We start from the raw sequence: 21449 nt of genomic DNA, 5'->3' as shown, positions 1-21449 counted from the left end.
TTTCAGAACTAATTTTCTGTTAATGCCACTTGGAACATGTAAATTCCTCCTTTTTCAATAATACTGTATTTGTGTGTTCGAAATACACACAAATCAAACTATATTTGTGTGTATATATAGTAAATTCCAGCTTATAACAGTAAAATTGGATTTTTTTCTTTCTTTGGAAAATTATTTTATAATTAATTGAGAATTATAAATATCACTATTTTTTTAATGCTGCAAACTTTGAGATTGGTTTCAGTAAAGTAAAACTTAGTAAACATTAAGAAAAATAATAGCTTGATATATTCATTAATATGGTAAATGAAAACTTTTATGTGTGTATAGGCTTTTCTTAATTATAACTACCTTCATAGGAAAAACAGTCTTGTGGAAGGTAATGGTGCCAGTGAATCTGTATAAGAGAGAAAATAGAATTTCCCATTTAGAATAAAGCTAAGTAAAAAGTTAATTGTTTCAGTTTTATTTATACGTTTGTAATTGTGTTCTCATGCCATATAAATTCAAAGATACACAGAGATCTTAATTTTTTTATGGCCAAAGAAAATGAGTCTGTCCCATGTAAAACGGACATTTTCGTAAACTGATCTCAAGTGGTTTATTTTGATTTGCTGCAGCAGCGTATGGAGGAAATAACATTTTGGCAGCCTAAGAAGAAAAATGTCATACCTTTCCATTTTTTATTCATACTCTGCACATTTGGAATTTGTATTTTCACCATACTTTTGGGAAGATAACATGAAAATGCCTTACTTGCCTTGAAATCAAAATCTGTTTGCCCTTCATTTTAAAATAAAATGGCTTTTTCGTCTCATTTTCCTTTAGCAGAAAAAAGTAAGTTAAATTATTTGTAGTTGTGTTAAGTGTACCGTCCCTCCCTCATTGAGAAAGAAACAAAGACATATGATTCCATTTACTGTAATTGTTTTGGTATGCCCAATTGCAATAGCAGTAAAATCATTTACATGTAGTAAAATGTTTGAGCCTTAAAGGACAAGAAGACTAAATTTAGCTGAAGATATACAACTTTCATGTGCCAATGAGGAAATGTACAAAATCAGTTATACATATTTTCCTCATTCGTAGATATTGAAAATATTCATATATACATATTTAATAATTTAATATTTTCTAAATGAAAATTACATACTAGATATATATTTGGATATTATGATTATTGTTATTGTCAGCATTGACTGAGCACTTACTATAGGCTCAGAAAACTTCACTATATTATTCTTAATTCTTATAACAATCCTGTGAAATATATATTATGCCTATTTCACCAATGAGAATTCTGAAATCAGGAAATTAACTCACTTGCTAAAGTTTACAGAGCACTGTTAGGCAATAAAACAGAATTTCAAACTCATGTTTGTTTGTCTTCAAATTTTATATGCTGTACAACCTGATTGTTTTACTACTTGTTCTTAATTTCAAAAAAACTTCATACTAAAAGAAGATAATTTGGAAGTTCTAAAGAATATTTTTTTAGAAGGTATACTAATTTGAAGTGGATACCAATTATTTGTATTAAAATTACTTATGGATAAATTTGAATCTGCAAAAATTAAGTGCAACGTTATTCTTTGGCACCTGTTATAGGAGGTAAAAATGGTGATTCAATGTAGTTTCTATCCTTAGGGAGCATTTAGTGTAGTTTAGACATAATGACACTAATGTAAATTAGAGTAGAATAAATTCTTTAAAGTAGGACAAAAGGAGTGTTAAAGAGCACACAGTTTCAGTTATGGATGATAAAATTCTAGAGATCTATTATACAGCATAGTGCCTAGAGCGAATAATGCTGTATTGGATGCTTAAAATTTCCTAAGAAATCTTACGTTGTGTTCTTACCACCAATAACAATAATAATAAAGGGGACAAGAGGAAATTTTGAGAGATGACAGATATGTTTACAGCCTTGACGGTGACGATGGTTTTGTGGGTGTGTACTGATCCCCAAACTCTGATATATATGTATATAAAATATGTACAGTTTTTTGTATGTCAATCATACTTCAATAAGGTGGTTACAAAAAAGAATCAAGAAAAATAATCACCCTAATAAAAAGAGTGTTATTGTATATTAAAGAGGGGAGGGATTACTTCTAATTGGTAGTATCAGAAAGGTCTTCATGGAGGAAGGTATAGAAAAATCTAGGACAATATAAGAAACAATACTTTAAGAAAAGGAATGATATAAACAAAAATAAACCAAGGCCGGGCGCGGTGGCTCAAGCCTGTAATCCCAGCACTTTGGGAGGCCGAGACGGGCGGATCACGAGGTCAGGAGATCGAGACCATCCTGGGTAACACAGTGAAACCCCGTCTCTACTAAAAATACAAAAACTTAGCCGGGCGAGGTGGCAGGCGCCTGTAGTCCCAGCTACTCGGGAGGCTGAGGCAGGAGAATGGCGTGAACCCGGGAGGCGGAGCTTGCAGTGAGCTGAGATCCGGCCACTGCACTCCAGCCTGGGTGACAGAGCGAGACTCCGTCTCAAAAAAAAAAAAAAAAAAAAAAAACCAAAAGATGAAGAACCCTCAACGATGTTTATGAAAAATCAGGAGAAATTCCATTTTGATTTGAGAGTATGAGGTACTTGTCGTGATATATAACGATAATTGTCTAGAAATATGTTGAGAAAATGCTGCTTAGAAAGGAAGTTAGGTTATTTATTAATCCATTCCTTTGAAATGTAAGTTTCATGATAATCAGAAACATACGAGTGTAGCTGTTCAATAACAACATGATTTATTTCCAAGAGGATAGTATATTATAGGAGAAGTAGGATTTTTTTCTCTTTCACAAGCTAATATAGTGTTTACTGATTCTAATGACACTTAAAGAAACAAGAAACAAAAAACATATACACGATAAGCTATCCTTATTCGACTATGTTATGGTCTTGCATTCCTGATTAGAAACATACAAGTTAGCCTCCCAAAGTCTCAGTTTTCTCATTTGCAAAGTGAATAAAATAATAGTACCCATCCCCAAGGTGCTGTAGAGTGTATTTAATCATGTACTTAATCTGAAGTTTTAATTAGAGCGCATAGCATATATTTGTGGTTGCTTTTGCTCCTATTTATGGCTAAAAGTTCCTACATCTATTACATATGTTTTGTGTTTGAATGAAGAGAAAGGCACCATTATTTCAAATATCCCCTCTAGCCAACAAATGAAAGCTAAGACTTAGAAGCTAGGATGTCTAACACCATATCCTCTTCATGTGGACTATATAGTTGAAGATATGTAAATTAAGACTCAGTTAAATGCTCACATTTTATAAAGGAGACCCTTGAATATATCAAATCCTCAGAGAGTGTGTTAGCTTGAACTCTTAGCCTGCTGAGTCAGTTTCTATAGTTGATTTCTCCAAAAGGTCTTGATATTAAAAGTAGCATTACAGAACACTAATAGCAAACTATTTCTGCTACTTTGGGTATTTTTACAGGGTGCTAATTGTGCCAAATCAAGACATTGAAATCGCATAATTTTAGGTTAATATTAGCATAATCCTACATACTTTTTCAGAATCAGTGCAGGAATAGTACACCCTGAATATTTTTCCATCATGATGGAATTTTCAAATATCACAACCTTTACATTGTCAGTTGTCTACTGGAACATTATATTTTGGCAAAGATATTTGTAAAAGAGAAGGCAAAGAAAATTTGTGGAGTTCTAGACAATAGTAATATCAGAGACACTTTGCTTTCCTTTTTATAACTAACGATTTAAATAATCAGATACCAAGCGTAGGTAAAGAAATGAATCTCTAACTACTTGAGTACTTATCAATTTATCTCAAGGATATTTATGGTGTTTCCCCCTAAGCCAAAATATAGTGCTTAATTAAGGTCCCCTTAGCCCCCCAAAAACCTCTTAGGTCAAGTTTCTGATATGTGTGTATACTTATATACATATTAAAGTATATGTATGATTGTGTGCACTTTCAGATCAAAAAGTCCTCATTTATCTAAAGCGATTTCAGTTTATTGGTGAGGCTTTTCTGTTATAGCCTCCTCCTCCATAGATCTGCCTATGTAGAGATTTAAGCCCATTAAGAGACCAGCAAAGTTTAAACAGCACTTTAGAAATCTAAAGAATTTTAAGATTCCTAGAACTTAAAGTATAATAATAATAAAAAGAATTTTAAGATTTATTTTAATAGTCTTAGTGATAACCTGAATTGTTTGTGAGTCCTTACAAATAATGCAATCGGCATTTAACTAATTTTTTAATATAAATTTAAGTTATACAAGCACAGTTTTTTTTACATGGATATATTGCAGAATGGTGAAGTCTGGTCTTTTTGTGTACCCATGATGCAAATGATGTACTGTGTCTCCATTAAGCAATTTCCTATCCTTCGCCCCCGTCCCACCCTCTGACCCTTCTGAGTCTCCAGTGTCTGTTATTCCACACTCTGTGTATACACATTATTTAGCTCCCACTTGTAAGTGAGAACATGCAGTATTTGACTTACTGTTTTTGAGTTATTCCACTTAAAATGACCACCAGTTCCATCCATGTTGCTGCAAAAGACTTGATTTCATTCTTTACTATGGCTTTGTAGTATTCAATAGGGTATATGAAATTGTTTGTTCCATATGCAATTTGTCTCTCTCTCTCTCTCTCTCTCTCTCTCTCTCTGTGTGTGTGTGTGTGTGTGTGTGTGTGTGTGTGTATAAAAGCTAAGACTTAGAAGCTAGGATAGACACACAATAGAATACTACACAATGGAATACATTCATTCACACACATATAAAGAACATCTCCACATGTTCTTTATCCAATCATCTGTTTTTAAATAATGCTATTGACTTCTTTAATGTAAGGTTAATTTTATCAATGTTGTTTTGGTTTAAAACACTCACCTTAAAAGAGTCACAGTCCCTAAATTTGTGTTCTCATATTTAAATTAGCTCTCAGTAAATTTGTGCAAAATGTATTATTCTTTTTAGGATGGTGTCGAGCTTACTAAATTATTTATTTTGAAGAATCATCATTTTGTGTCTTTTATTAATGAAAACAACAATTATGCGATTGCTGATATATTTGGAAAACGATTTCTGATGTAGATTGATTTCTTTTTCTAAATTCTGTATCTGTTAAAAATTTAGAGATTACTAACTGTGTTAATATCGATAATACTAAATTTTATTGCTATTTATAACTTGGAGAGTACTTTCATGCTCCTCAAAAAGCTGAAGAGGCAGGCAATGTTACTCTTGGTTTATGTGTGAGATAACTGAGACTCAGAAGTAAAATAACGTATCCAAGTATTTATGGCTCTTAAATGGAAGATATAAGGGGTTTGTGAAATTACTCATGGACTTTTTTATTCATTCATTCAGTTATTAAAATGTATTAAACATTTGTCATGTACCAGGAACAGTGCTTAGTACCAGAAATTCAAAGGTGCATAAAACATCTTCCTTCTTCTAAGAGGTACATAGTGTACTGGAACAAACAGCCTTGTAAATACATAATTAGAACATGAAGTAGTATGTTAATAGAGGTTTTCACAAAGCTGTGGAAGCTTGTCTTATGGAGTAACTAATTCCAAGAGAGACAAGCCTCACAGAATAGTGACATTTTAGATAGGGTGGCATTCTAGGAGACAAAAAAAGGCCCACAGTAAAAAAGGAATTTTGATTGTTATGAAAATTTTCAGATATTCTATGTTTTCAGTATAGTATACATGGTGGGCTATGTGAATGTTTGTATAGGGACCAAAGTAGGAAGTGAGGTTATCTGTTAAAGAGTGCTGAGAAACTGCAAATAGGGAAAGATGAGTTGGAATATGCTGAGGAAAAGTTATTAGGAGTGTTCAAGAAAATCCATGACAGTGGGGCTAGAGAGAACAGGCTAGATTAAATAGTCATTTCTGGTTTAGAATTGATAAAATATAGAGACAAGCATGATAAGAAAGAAATTGAGAAGTAAAGGATGGCCTCAAGATTTCTAGCTGGGAAATCATTGACTAAAATTAAAACTAAGGACTGGATTAGGCCATTCTTGCATTGCTATAAAGAAATACCTGAGACTGGGTGTTTATAAAGTAAAGGGTTTAATTGGCTCATGGTTCTGCAGGCTCTACAGGAAGCATAGCAACATCTGTTTCTGGGGAGGCCTCAGGGAGCTTTTACACATGGTGGAAGGCAGAGCAGGTGTAGGCATTTCACATGGCAAAAGCAGAGAGAGAGAGAGTTGGTGGTGGGGGTGGGTGACTACACACTTTTAAACAAGCAGATTTTGGAGAACTCGCGAGCTCATTTTCATGAGGACGGTACCAAGAGAATGGTATTAAACCATGAGAAACCACCCTGATGATCCAATCACCTCCCACCAGGCCCCACCTCCAACACTGGGGATTACAATTTAATATGAGATTTGGGTGGGGACACAGATCCAAATCATATCAAAGACTTGCATGGGAAAATAAGGAATTGTTGACATAACATTTTTGAGGTTCACATCAAATGTTCTGATGAGGATAGTCCAAGAAACAGTTGGCTATAGAGCTCAGATAAGGGCTGAAATTTGGAGCTGTGTCATAATCACCCTAGATTAAGAGTCAATAATCTCCTGCCTATGGGCCAGTTCCACCCACCACTTGTTTTTGTAAAGTTGTATCGAATCCCAGCCATATCCATTTGCTTATGCTGCATGTATACCTTTTTTTGTACTGCAAGGCAGAGTTGAGTAGTTGTAATGAAAACCATATGGCCCACAAAACCTAAAATATTTATTCTCAAGATCTTTATAGAGTTTGCCAATCCCTGCTGTAGATGTTTGTTGAACCTTTGAAAGCAAATGAGGTTTCATACGGCAATGTCCATACAAGACATTTAAAAAGTTTACCTACAAAAGTTAGAATTCCTTTTGAGGTGAACATATTCTAGTCTCCATTAAGCACAGTAGAAGAGTCCCCTATAATTGGAAAGAGGTCATATTAGGTGTTTTTGTTGGTGATACAGGTAAAAGAAAATTTGTCTTTGCTGTTTATTCAGAATGTAATAAGTGAAGTTATGAGAAATAAGGGGAAAATGTGTAGAATTTCAACAGTGAAAAGAGGGGATAAAGGCATGAGAATGAGTTCTTAAACTCAAGTATTATAAACACTGTGAGAAACTTAAAATCAAATATGACTCCAAACGTATTCAAAGCCTGAGAACAAGGCTCACAACCTGGGGAGGATTAGGGATCAATAAAATAGAGTGTTACAAAGTAAAATGTCAATCCAGAGCTGTAAAAATATCAGCATTGAATATATTGAAAGCAGTAAAACTGAAAGAGAAGGCTATCATTTTATACCACTGTGTTTGTTTATTTCTTTGCCTTGTTCTATAAATATTTTAAATTATAAAATTTTTATTAACAGTGAGAGCAGAACTACCAGAGTGAGCGGATCAAAATTGGGACAGATGCTTTTCACTGCACACTTATTTTTCTGCTGTTCATGCATTATCTTGTACAGCATACATGTTTTACCTAAAAAAAATAAAATTGAGTCTTCTGCTTAGAAAAAAGTATACATTCTGTTTCAAACCATATACAAAAATAAAATCCCAGAAGATTTAAAACCAACATGAGAAAAAAACAAATCGATAAAGCTTTTGCAATAAAATAGAGGAGAATATGTTAATTAATATTGGATAAGAAAAGAATTGCTTACACAAATGATGAAGCACTAATCGTGAATAAAAATAATAAACTGGACTACATTGAATATTAATAACATGTATACATCAGAAGACAGCACTGAGAGAGTAAAAATGAAACCCACAGAGTGGGAGAAATTATTTGGAATACACACATAATGGATGAAGTGTGTCTATTTCTAATTATGAAGAATTCCTACAAATCTTTCAGAAAAGTACAGATAATCCAATAGAAAAATGGAAAAAGTTCTTGAAAAGTGAACCATGGCACGAAAAGGGCTTGTGGCCTGCTGGCAATATTCTTTTTTTTTTTTTAATATTTTTTATTATTATACTTTAAGTTCTAGGGTACATGTGCATAACGTGCAGGTTTGTTACATATGTATACTTGTGCCATGTTGCTGTGCTGCACCCATCAACTCGTCAGCACCCATCAACTCGTCATTTACATCAGGTATAACTCCCAATGCAATCCCTCCCCCCTCCCCCGTCCCCATGATAGGCCCCGGTGTGTGATGTTCCCCTTCCCGAGTCCAAGTGATCTCATTGTTCAGTTCCCACCTATGAGTGAGAACATGCGGTGTTTGGTTTTCTGTTCTTGTGATAGTTTGCTACCGGGATGGCATTTTAAAGTGATCACTTTATAGTAAATAACTAATGCGTTTTATGCATAGTAATGTTAAGATTTTTGTCATCTTTACAAAATAAATCCAAATGGCCAATAAATATATAAAGAATTTCTAAGTCCCATTAATGGTCCAGGCCATGCAAATTAAAACTAAAATGAAATATCACTGCTTACCAACTAGAATCATTGAAATGTATAAGTCTGACAATTCCCTGTGGTGGTGAGAATATACAGCAATTAGAAATTTCACACAGTGTTACTTGATCTGTGAATTGTAAATAGAAGTATAAACTTACACTACTGCTTCTCGGAGTGAAATCCATTTGGCACTATTTAGTAAATTCAAAGATCTACATAACCTATAGCCCATCAATTTCACTTCTATATATACACTCCACAGAAATGCATGTGTTCATATTCCAGGAGACATATTTGGGAATGTCATAGCAGCAAAGTAATAGCCCCAAACCAAAAACTACTCCAGTATTCATTAATAGTAAAATTTGCTATGGTTTGAATGTGTCTCTTTCAAAATTCAGGTGTCGATAATGTGCTAGTACTAAGAGGTAGGGCATTTAAGTGATGATTAGGCCATGAGGGCTCCTTCCTTGTTAATAAAACTAAGACCCTTATAAACAAGGCTTCATGTGGCATTCAGTTCGCTTGCTCTCTTGCCCATCTACCTTCTGCCATGTGAAGATACAGCAGGAAGGCCCTCACCAGACACCAAATACCAGCGCCTTTATCTTGGACTTCCCAGGCTCCAGAACTGTGAGTGAATACATTTCTATTATTTGTAAATTATCCAGTCTCAGGCATTTTGTTATAACAGCACAAACAGACTAAGATAATCATACAGTGAAAAATTAATCAACAACTAATAAGCAAAGATGTAGATTAATCTTGAAACTATGATATGGAGTGTTCCATTTGGCTGCTGGAAGTTTTAGTTCTTGGTCTGGGTGATAGTTACCATGGGTTTATATGAATTGTTCCCTATATGATGTTTCACAACAAAAAGCATTTAAAAAGTAAATATATGTAATATACTCAGAGATAGGCATGGCCAACCATGGATTCCATGCTGAAATAGTGATTCAGAGTTCATCCGCAGTCTAATGACATTGCCTATTTAAATACTTTAAGTCCTGAAATTGAAGAAGGTAATTTCTTAAGAAGGAATTTCTAATTTATGAGTCTATTCAGCACCAGAGAGACACTAGCATGGCTCAGGTTCTATGTTGCTTATTTTATTTGCATTTAAAGTCTTAAGCCAAATAAAGGTAGACTAATAATGACAACAACTACTACTACTCATATTTGTTGAACACTGCCAGACACTGTTCTAAGAAATTTGTATTTTCATTTGTAACTGAGCTTACTTGAATCTCTTCTCTTTTTTTCTTGGTTAACTAGTGGTCTATCAATTTTATCTTTTCAAAGAGTCGACATTTTGTTTCATTGATCTTTTGTATTTTTTGTCTCAATTTCATTTAGTTCTGCTCTGATATTCGTTATTTCTTTTCTTCTGGAGCTTTGTGTTTGCTTTGTTGTTGATTCTCCAGTTCCTTGAGGTGTGATGTTAGGTAGTCAGACTGTGATTTTTCAGGCTTTTTGATGTAGTCATTTAGTGCTAGAAAATGTCCTCTTAGCACTGCTTTTGCCGTATCCCAGAGGTTTTGAACAATAGATATTGTTGTGAACGTGGTGAAAACGGAACACTTGTACACTGCTGGTGACTGTAAATTACTACAACCTATATGGGAAACAGTATGAAGATTTCTTAAAGAACTAATAGTAGATCTAACATTTGATCCAGAAATCTCATTACCGGGTATTTACCCAGAGGAAGAGAAGTCATTATATCAAAAAGACACTTGCACGCATATGTTTATAGCAACACAATTCACAATTGCAAAGATATGGAACCAACCTAAGTGCCAGTTGACCAATGAGTAGATAAAGAAAATGTGGCATATATTTTCATATACTGTGAAATACTACTCAGCCATATACCATGCAATACTACTCAGTCATAGAAAATAATGAAATAATGTCTTTTGCAGCAACTTTGATGGAGTTGGATGCCATTATTCTGAGTGAAGTAATTCAGGAATGGGCAAACCAAATACTGTATGTTCTCACTTATAAGTGGGAGCTACGCTGTGGGTACACAAAGGCAGACAGAGTAGTAGAATGGACTTTGAAGACTCAGAAGGGGCAGAGTGGGAAGGGAGTGAGGGATAAAAAGTTACCTATTGGGTGTAATGTACACTACTTGGGTGACACGTGCACTAAAATATCTGATTTTACTTCTATACAATTAATTCATGTAACTAAAAATCACGTGTATTCCAAAGTCTATTGATTGTTTTAAAAACATTAATAAAATAAAAGATGTAAAAAAAGAAATTTATATATACTCATTTATTAAGCTCCCACAATTAACATTAGGAGGTAAGTACTTCATAATTGGTAGTATACTTATCTTTTATTAAATAATTGTATTAGGAAGTTTAGGGGTGGGGAGAAGTAGCAAGGTACTATGATTTGGGGCAGGTAACTAACCTTTATTTATTGGCACATACAGTTTGGACCACGAGACACTAGCCAAGGTCTGTCCTCCTCACCTAATCAAAGATGAAATATGTGGGATGAAGTAATCAGCAGCCCAAGCTGAGTTTGCAGACCTAAGTATAAAGCAACAATGGATATGTCAGAAAGCTACTAGGGTGTTATTTATTTAAATCTATTTCATGGAATTGACTACCACCTTAATGGCCCGAAAGTGTTAAAGTATGTCCCAGAGTACTGAATTACTCCCTAAATGTAATTTATGCTTGAGAATAATCTGACTAACTTGATTTAGAACAGCAGGAAATAAGTTATGCTGCACATAAATGAAGCAGCAGTGTAATTTTAAATACCAGTTGCATAGTGAATGAGAATTTTAATATTTGCAAAATTCTAAAATCACTTGATTTATTATCCATATGTTTATACTGACATTTTTTGCCCTTTATTAAGTTCCATCTATATTTCTTCTTACTGCCAAGAAAGAAAACTTTTTTCCTAGAAATATTACAGAAGGCAAAAATTATATTTGTTTCCCTGAATGCTATTTTTGATGTCTCTACTTGTTTCTAGTTGTTACCATTTTCTTCATTAGTGGGCAGTCCAATTAATGGAGCAAGAAAAATTTAGGGAGGACAGTGACTAATTAGATATTAAATTTATAAATCTAACATTGTAAAACCAGAAAAAAATATATTTTTTTCATTTGGAAGTTTCCTTGGTGGAAAAGAGTTTAAGTTTATAAGTAGTCATGATAAAAAATGTAATTTTATGTAGTAAATTCAAGAACATATTAAATTCAGCACATATTAAATACTGAAAAGTGTATTTTAAAATTTTATGTGAGGCTTGAAATGGAGTTTAAAGTATTATTACTTACATTAAATGTCATCACATGTAAAGCCCATGATTTTATTCTTTAATATTTTGTTTGAATAGTTACTTATTTCAACAGTAATTTCAATAATAAAATTAAATCAACTTTACAGTTTTCAAAGGTTTAGCAGTTGCATGCTGTAATAAATACTTCATATTTATATATTTATAAAGTAACAGTGTAAGTCATTTTTATTAGGTCCTTGAGGATGCAAAAGTTTGGATTATACGAGGAGACAAGAGAAAAAGGGAAGAAGGGTATTTCAGAAATATGCTATTGATACGCAAATTCACAAGTCCTAAGGCAGAAGCAGGGGTCGGGCAGAAAGTCCATCCTGCCTCCCTCTTGTGGGCCTGCAACAATGATGTAAATGGAAGGCCTGTTCCCCTTCTCTTCCTACCTCCAGCTCTGTCTTACAGAGCTATGGGTACCATGATCAAGTATATGAACCCTTATAGTTTTCTTCTCTGGGAGAATGTAAAGGAAAGATAACTTGTAGAAAGGAAAAGAATTCAGGGTGAGAGGGGTATTTGTTGAATTTGGTAGAGGATGGCAACTATCAATATGATGAGTGATTGAGAAACAAGTCTGTGCAACAGGTTTGAAATTGAAAATCTTTAAGGTATACAGGATCCTGAAATGAAGAATGGGCATTTATAGCAGTATGTTGGAGAAACAGTCACCTCCTAGTAGCTAAAAGTGTTGGCAAAAGTATAGTTCAAGTGATTGGGTAGGAAAAACAGCAAACCAAGAGTGGGGACTGATGGTTGCTACAAAGGTGGAGTGGTAAGTCATGACCAACTGGTGCTTCTCTGTGCTCTGGTTAGCTGCTGACTGTTTCTCAGACTGTGATAGCAGGAGGAGGGTTGGAGTTAGCAGTCATTAGCATATGAGACTGCCATTTAAAAAAATTTTTATTCTATTTTTCTGACTCAAAATATGAAAAGCACACTGTAGACAAATTGAAAAATATAGAAAAATCATGAGGTCAGGAGATAGAGACCAACCTGGCTAACACGGTGAAACCCCGTCTCTACTAAAAATAAAGAAAATTAACTGGGCATGGTGGTGGGCACCTGTAGTCCCAGCTACTCGGGAGGCTGAGGTAGCAGAATGGTGTGAACCCGGGAGGCAGAGCTTGCAATGAGCCAAGATCGCACCACTGCACTCCAGCCTGGGTGACAGTGCGAGACTCCATCTCAAAAAAAAAAAAAAGTATATAATAAAATTAAAATATACATAGTCTCACCAGTATGGAACAATGCTACCTATGTTGCATAGTTTTTTTAGATTCCCATTCAAAAGCAACTCTTTGACTCCCGTGATGCAAATACATGTGCAGTTCGTTTTTAAAGGGAATCAACTCTTAAGATATATTGATAGGTCATTTATTGTATGTTATATACCACTGAAAATACGTGAATGCTAAATCGTTACTAAACATGCAAAAACATTCCCAGGATCATTTTGTTGTGGAAGGATATAATGTATCTGAATAACTCTAGAATACCATTAATTATCAAAGGCAACATTCTTACTTTTCACTAACTGTAGTTAGAGAATAGCTCTTTGGCTACCTTCGGTTGCCTTTTTTATGCTACCAAAATGCTGTCTGTTTTACATGATTTGAAAGGTTAAGCATATGATTATTCATTAAATACAATGTCTGAAAGAATGCAATGTACATGTAGATACATTCTTAAATTTTAGGTAGTTAATAAAAATAAGGGGAAAAAGACTCTAGAACTATCACTTTCAATTGTTTAACTGATAAGGTGAAACTTCATCTTGGAAAAATAAAATATTTCACAGGAGAGCATGTGCAGTGGTAGAAAGGTGCCATTGAAACAAGAGATATTTGGGTTAGAAGCCTCTCTCTACTACTATTTAATACCATTTTCACCTTTCGGCAAATTGGCCTCTGTTTTCTCCAATGGAAAATGGGAATAATAATTGCTATGCTGCAGGGTTATTGTAGGTGTCAATGAAATGATATGCCTGACACTGTAAAAGCACAGAGCCCGGTGCCTGGCTATTAGTAATTGTTTCATAAATGTTAATTCATTTCTCTGCCCAGTACATCAGTAGGCAGATGTAGCAATTTTAAAATTCTAGTGTTACTTTAAATTCCTGAATGAAGGTAGAGGACTGTAAAGATATCATGATATTCAAAAGTATGATCCATTGCTTCTTAAGAATAGAGTTCATAAAAACTTGACAGATTCCTGTACTCTGAGGCAGCACCATAGCCAGTAATCTTTAGGATGGCTTTTGGTTTAGTGCTCACAAATGCTTGCTTGAACAGGCCCCAGGAGATCTGGTAGACTGTAAGTCCAATAAGATTTCAAATCTTACTTTGTAGCAGTGTTTTTCACCTTGACTGTGCATTGAAATCACCTGGATGCTTTGAAAAATAACAATGTCAGCATCCAACCTCCAGAAATACTGATTAAGTTGATCTTGAGTGGAGTCCCAGGGTCACTGTTTGGTTATTGTTGTTGCTGTTTTTTTAAATGCCCCGGTTGATTCTTATGTGCAACTGTCTTAGGTAAACATAAAGCCCTGGTTCATATTATTTCTGCCTCAGTCTCTTTTATGACTGGAAAGTGACCAATGCTTGCTTCCTAACATTCTTTCCATGTGTGATGTTAACACATTTGACTTGTACTAAGTTCCTGCAGTATTCCAATCCAAAATTTTAGTGGATACAATAAAATAAGTAGGATTCAAGAAGGCATCACATAGTTTAGTTTATCAGTTAGTGAAATGCTTACATCTGAGCCTACAATATGAATTACATCTGTCATCTTATTTTAAATATTGACAGAATCTTTAATGATAGTGATGAATTATTGATTTATTGGTGTGATAATGGTACTTTAGTTATATTTTTAAGTTTTATTTGTAATAACTATATGTATTTTTGGGGTGAGTGTGATGTTTCAGTGTAATGTTTCATTGCGTCATGATCAAATCAGGTTACTTAACATATCCATAACCTCAAACATTTATAATTTCTCTGTGGTGAGAACATTTAAAATTCTCTTTCACTATTTTGAAATATACAGTACAATATTGTTAACTTTGTTCATCTTACTATGCAGTAGAACACTAGAACTTATTACTCCTTTCAATTGATGAATAGATAGTTTTGGATCAAGAATAATATTGAAAGTGATAGAATTTATGAAGTAATTTAATTTGTATCCAAACATATTTTGAAATTGAATATATTGCTTCCAAATAATTTATTACAATGTTAAGATATTTGTAAATTTCTAGAATTTAAAAAAATATATATTCTTAGGAAAGGAAATGCTAATCGTCCAAAATAGTTTCTTTACCTTTCTTTTAATCAAGAAATATATTCACTTTAAACGGAAAAATTGCAACCTTCAGTTTAAAATCATCTTTTTTATTGAGCATGTTTAAAAAATTTTGTGGGTACATGTTAGGTGTATCTATTAATTTTTATTTGTTAATTGAAACTAAACTCTACAAATGCCAGAAACTATCAGAATATCTTTGTCAGTATAACCAAAAAATATATGCTGTATCTCTACAATCTGTTTTATATCATCCATTTATTTTTCTTGATCCGTATTTTTTACCTGCAGGCGATTTGACAGATCTGTTGAGAAATGGCGGCGTTTTCATTATGATATAAAGATATTTAATCAGTGGCTAACAGAAGCTGAACAGTTCCTCAGAAAGACGCAAATTCCTGAGAATTGGGAACATGCTAAATACAAATGGTATCTTAAGGTAAGTTTTTGATTTGATTTTTTTTTTTTTCTAAATTGTGTTTATCTTCATCACATCTGGACTGTTTAATTTCTTTAAGTTCAGGTTGTGAAGGATGATGGAAATGACCACTTTTGACTTTTGTTGTCATCATTATACATACTAGAAAGAAAATTATAATGGTAATATTAGAGAACTGTGCTGTGGACTTTTTGTGTCAGGATGAGAGCGTTTGCCTGGACAGGACTGGTTTATCTGATAAACTGCAAAATAGAATTGAATCTGTGACAAAAGGGAGCATCGTAACAGCAAGGTGTTTTGTGGCTTTGGGGCAGTGTGTATTTTTGCCGTATGTTGGAACCGTTCCAGAAGGAGAACTTGTGGCATACTTAGCTATAATGAAGTTGCTAGAAATATCCATCATGATAAAATTACAGTTCTGTTTCCCTAAAGACAATTTGTAGTGATACTGCCATATTTCTATATATTCTATTGACAAAATGCCTTTTGAAATAGTCCAGAGGCCAAAACAATGCAGAGTTAATTGGTGGTACTTATTGACTTTTTTATGGTTTATGTTAATAGAGAAGCAACAAATGGATGATAACCAGTGTATAGTTTAATTTCAACTTGTTGTGTCCTTTGAATATGCAGGTAAAGATAGATTAGATTGTCAAGGATATAATTTGGTTCCTAAAATATATAGTTTAGGCATAAGAAACATTGTGTTTATTACACAAAGGCTTAATTATGTTTGCATCTTTTTTTAGCTCAAATTGTTCATGTTGCAGTAGTCAATCAAGTGGATTTGAATTGTAGCCAATTTTTAATGCCAGAAAATACTGATTAAGACAGATGAGGGCAAAAAACACTCAGTAGTTTATTAAATAGTTTAGATATTTCAAAATGCTGGATTCACAAAAGCAATATCACATTTGACTTTACAGTCTTCATTCTCAAATATGTTTCTATAGTGAATATGCCTTTTGATATTAAGGAGTTAAGCATTTAAATGCCTATGTATATGATAAGCTATTTAAACACAGAAAATGAATATTTTAAAAATCTTGTGTAATCATATATATATCAATCAAACTTGTATGCACACCAGCATTGGCATTTGTATAGAGAGGAAATGTATGGATTCTCAATCTGCTTTAATATAGAAGATACATTTTAAAAATAGCACTGAAGTGAATTTTGGGCTAATGCAGCATAATGGGGTCTCTGCCTGAGAGGCAGAAATATATTAGAGTTATATAAAATGTTTTGGGGGAGATATAGAAACTACTTGCCATTTTCAATGATATCCAACCCATGGTAGTTATATATTTTAATTTATATTTTATTATAAAATTAGTACTTATTGTGAAAAAAATCAAGCAACATAGAAATGTATAAAAGAAGTACCTCCATTCTACTCTTTGGAGGATAGTTATTCCGTATGGATTTTGGTACATATTTCAGGTTGGGTTTCTTGGAAAGCCATTGTAAAATGGAGATTTGTATGTAGAAGGTTTATTAGGGAGTACTTTTACGATCAAGCAATTTGTTTTGTCGTAACTTCGTGTAGTCCCCAGTTTTCTTCATGTTCCTTGTTCTTGAAGTCAGTTAAGCTCTTGAATCTGTGTATTTAACATTTCATCAAATTTAGAAAGCTTTCAGCCATTTTTTTTTAAAAAATGGGACTCCAATTGTACATTTATTAGGCTCCTGAAAACTGCCCCCACTACTCACTGATGTTATATTCATTTTCTTTTTAGTCTCGTTTCTCTGTAATTCATTTTATATAATCTCTATTGTCAAATAGACTCATCTTTTTCAAAGTCTAATCTATGGCTAATCCCATGTAGTACATATTTTTAACATCAGATATTTTCATCTCTTAGAAGTATAATTTGGGTCTTTTTTATTTCTTCCATGTGTCTACTCAACATGTTCAGTCTTTACTTTCTTGATTATATGGAATACAGATATAATAACTGTTAGAATATTCTTCTCTACTAATTTTATCATCTGTGTCTATTCTGGGTTAATTTAAATGGATGTATTTTTCTCCTCATTAAGGGTGTTATTTTACTGCTTCTTTGGATGACTGGTAATTTTTGATTATATGCCAGACATTGTGAATTTTAACTTATTGAGTGCTTGATACTTCAAATAAATTCAAATATATTGAAATAAATATTCTTAACCCTTGTTCTGGAACCCAGTTAATTTACTTGGAAACAATTGATCTTTTGATAATCTTCCTTTTATGCTTTGTTAGTTATGACCAGAACAGTGTAAGTTTAGGGCTACTTTTTCCCCACTACTGAGGCAAAACCCTTCTGAGTACTCTCTTTGATGCCCTGTGAATGATAAAATTTTTCACTGGAGTTAGTGGGAACAGGTGGTATTCTTAGCCACATGTGAGCTCTGGTGATTGTTCCCTTTAATTCTCTTGTGTAGTTCTTTCCTTAGCTTTGAGTGGTTTTCTCACATATATGAACTGATCAAGACTCAGCTAAAGAATAAAATAAAGCTTTCTGCAAATGTCTAAAATGTCCTCTGCATGTGTATGACCTCTCTGGTATTTTGCCCTGTGATCACTAGTCAACCTTGGGCTGCTGAAACTCTCAGCTTCATCTTTTAACAAAAGCCTCCTGGCAGGGACCACTGTCCTTCAATGTCTGATGTTCAGTATGTTGAAAACCATTGTAGCATATGTTTTGTGTTTTTTCTTTTTTTAAATGTTTCAGTCAGGAGGTTAAGTACAGCCTTTTTTACTCCAACTTGGAAACAAGTCCAAAACAAACTATTTTGATGTAATTTGATCTTTTAATACATTAACGTTATACAATTTTGTGAATATATCATAACTTTAAGTTTCCACAGACTGTCTAATGGTCCTCATTTCTTGACAGTGTGGCTTAGTTGCAATTTATGAACATTTTATCAGAACTTTTTCCCTCAATTGGATAATTTTTTTTTTTTTTTTTTTTTTGTTTGAGATGGAGATTTGCTCTTGTCGCCCAGGCTGGAGTGCAGTGGCAGGACCTCAGCTCACTGCAACTTCTGCCTCCAGGCTTCAAGTGATTCTCCTGCCTTGGCCTCCCGAGTAGCTAGGATTACAGGTGCCCGCCACCACGCCTGGCTAATTTTTCTATTTTTAGTAGAGAAGGGGTTTCACCATGTTGGTCAGGCTGGTCTAGATCTCTGACCTCAGGTGATCTGCCCATCTCAACCTCCCAAAGTGCTGGGATTACAGACGTGAGCCACCATGCCTGGCCAATTGGATAATCTTAAAAAGACTATTTTATTTAGTCTATTTTTTTCTCAATCTGTAGATGAAATAAGAAAAATCATTCTAGATGTCCAAGGAAAAATTCTTTCAGAAAAGAGCTGTGAATGACATCACAAATCCCCCAAACAGTTAAGGTATTTCTTTCCTGGTTATTTTATGTCCAAAATCATGCATATGAACATGTGCACACACACATGCACACACATGAGTGTGCACACACAGGAATACATATACACGTACATAATATACCTTAGGTTATCTTTCCATTCTGAGTAATTATCTTAAAATGGGTAAAATAAACCCTGTAAGATACCTTCCTCGATAAGGCAAATCAAAGCTTTGGTAATTTCAGCTATCTTGACCATTGTTGATTGACTAATAACGAATAGGAGAATGAGTTTAAATATTTACTATGAAATTATTTTAGAAAACAGGATGTAGACAGTGGCTGTTAGCAGACAATTGTTTGGCATGAGCCAGTAATGGTTACTGTGAAAAAAGTGAACCAAGCAGCCCAAATATTAAACAAACACACTCAGAAACACGTTGGAGTTTGAAGCCTCATATGTACAATTTTCAGTAAAGAAATAATTTTTAGACATGAAATACAACATAGGGGTATGTTGTAAACTTGTCCCTATATATTTTGATCAAATTGCATCTTTTCTTTTTCACTTTAAAAAAGAGAATTTAGTGCTTTAACTGAGGCTTAGTGTTGTCATTCAAAACGTACTGACTGCCAATAGCAGCAGAAAGATAATCTGGTTCCATGCAACTCTTTTTTTTTTTTCCTCTGTCACGAGTAAAAGACAAAATTAAATATATGAATTAGTGCTTTTTGAAGATATTCCAAAGCAATATACCATGCCACTATGGAGAACCTCTCTAAAAATACCACATTGTTTTTCTGAGAAAAATATCAATCATGTTATATGCCTCTCAAATTGGTTTATTAATAAATTCATTGAATGATATCAGTATCTCTTAATGCGTTCACTAAACAAGCAGTAATTGAGTGCATATACAAAGTTTTATCATCCACCAAAATAGTGATAATCCACATTAGGCTCTAATAGAAGTTTAGCAGAGGGGTTAAGAGGTTAAATGCTGGACTCAGAAAGATTGGATTCAAATCCCACGTCCTTTAGCTTAATAATTGTAGAATCTTGTGAAAATATCTTAATTCTTTTCATGTCTCTGAAATCTTTTCTCTAAAATGGAAATATAAATGAGATGTGTATAAAACCACTTGGAATAGCATTTTTCACAAAATAATTGCTCATTAAATGTAAGCCCCTATTGTTACTAATCACTCTTTATAAGTGATTAGTTCATTTCAATACAAACTAAAACTTATTTGCTGAATTATTATCTCTAAACATCCACAATGCAGAAAAACCAACCTGGGAATTTCATAAAACCTTATTTTTATGTAGTAGAATTTCTTCTCAAAGCATAGCTCTTGGATTAGGAATTGAGGAAAATTCCAATTCAGCCAAATGCATCTGTTTCAGATAGCTGACACTTCTGCCTACTCATTTCCTAACTAACAAGAAGAAATGTTAATGGGAGTTTTCAAAGGAAAAGCTGAACACCATGAAGGAAAGTGACACAAATAATGTTAGCTCATATAGTGACAGGGTGAATTTGTGTGCTTTCAAGTACCTTCAGTGAAAATAGGAAAGTAGAAATTATAAAATGCCCTAACATTTAAATCTAGCATGTTCTTGTAGACTAGGAAAAAATAAGTTTTAAAACATGGACTATATATAATAGAATGATATGGAAAATGTTTGTAGTTGCCAGTAGAAACAACAACAATTACCATTAGATTGAGTATTTAAACCAGCTGAATATTTTTATTAATGGAAATGGCATCTGTTTTGTGAAATAATGCTGCTGAATGAACCATATTAAAATTGACCAGTATTTCCTAAAGAACGTTGTCACAGACATACAAGCATGAGACCCTAAAATCTTAAGGTATTCCCTCTGAAATCAACTTTAAGACATTAACAGTAGTGGTATTGTTTAGATGAAGTTTTTAGGCTTTAAATCATCAAATGTTAAGTAAACATGGGGAGCGCAACACCATCGTGTTATTTTGACATGAATAAACTGCTGTTTTTAGGAAAAAAAATACTGTCTTGTTAAGGTTAAGCTCATTGGTTTTCTGGTATCTTTTGCAATGTTGTTGTGTTTTACTGCTCCATAACGTATTGTTATATGGTAAATGTGCAATATATTTATATATGTTGCTGTAAAGAAATGTAATAAGAAACTGTTTACTTTGTGATATAGCAGTAAAAAATGTATTCATTGTCATTGAGAATACAGAAGTAAATATGGATTACATATGTCATATTTTAATGTACACATGGTCCCACCATCAAATGTTGAAAAACTTCTAAAGTATTATTTTCTTTAAGAAAAACACACTCCCTTTTCTCAAATGTGAAATGTTCAGAGAGAATGGAAAATTACCTATAAAGCATGTAGTTATAGCATGGGGACCCTGCTGTAATCTCTCAGATGAGGAACAAAAAGGAGAAAGAAAGAGCGCACTGGTGCTTTGGAGTTGAGGAGAGAAGGCAAAAAAAAAAAAAAGAGTACAGAAATGTCAAAGACAAGTTTAGCTGCTCTTCAGCTCTGCCTTACCATGG

The 21449-nt window shown here is 33.6% G+C and overlaps 1 protein-coding gene across 9 annotated transcripts in view; it reads left to right on the top strand.

The window, feature by feature from the left end:
* Nucleotides 1-21449, top strand: part of DMD (dystrophin) — a 2157177-nt gene that overhangs the window by 1011049 nt on the left and 1124679 nt on the right. For all 9 annotated transcript variants that reach the window (XM_077988314.1, XM_077988313.1, XM_028842274.2 and 6 more), the window contains one exon: nt 15374-15521. In XM_077988314.1, the coding sequence (XP_077844440.1) occupies nt 15374-15521 (148 nt within the window). The remainder of the gene's footprint in view (nt 1-15373; nt 15522-21449) is intronic.

The sequence above is a fragment of the Macaca mulatta genome, chromosome X, assembly GCF_049350105.2.
Source record: "Macaca mulatta isolate MMU2019108-1 chromosome X, T2T-MMU8v2.0, whole genome shotgun sequence".
Taxonomy (NCBI): Eukaryota; Metazoa; Chordata; class Mammalia; order Primates; family Cercopithecidae; genus Macaca; species Macaca mulatta.
Note: the sequence above shows the minus strand (reverse complement) of the source record. Positions and strands in the feature narration are given on the sequence as shown.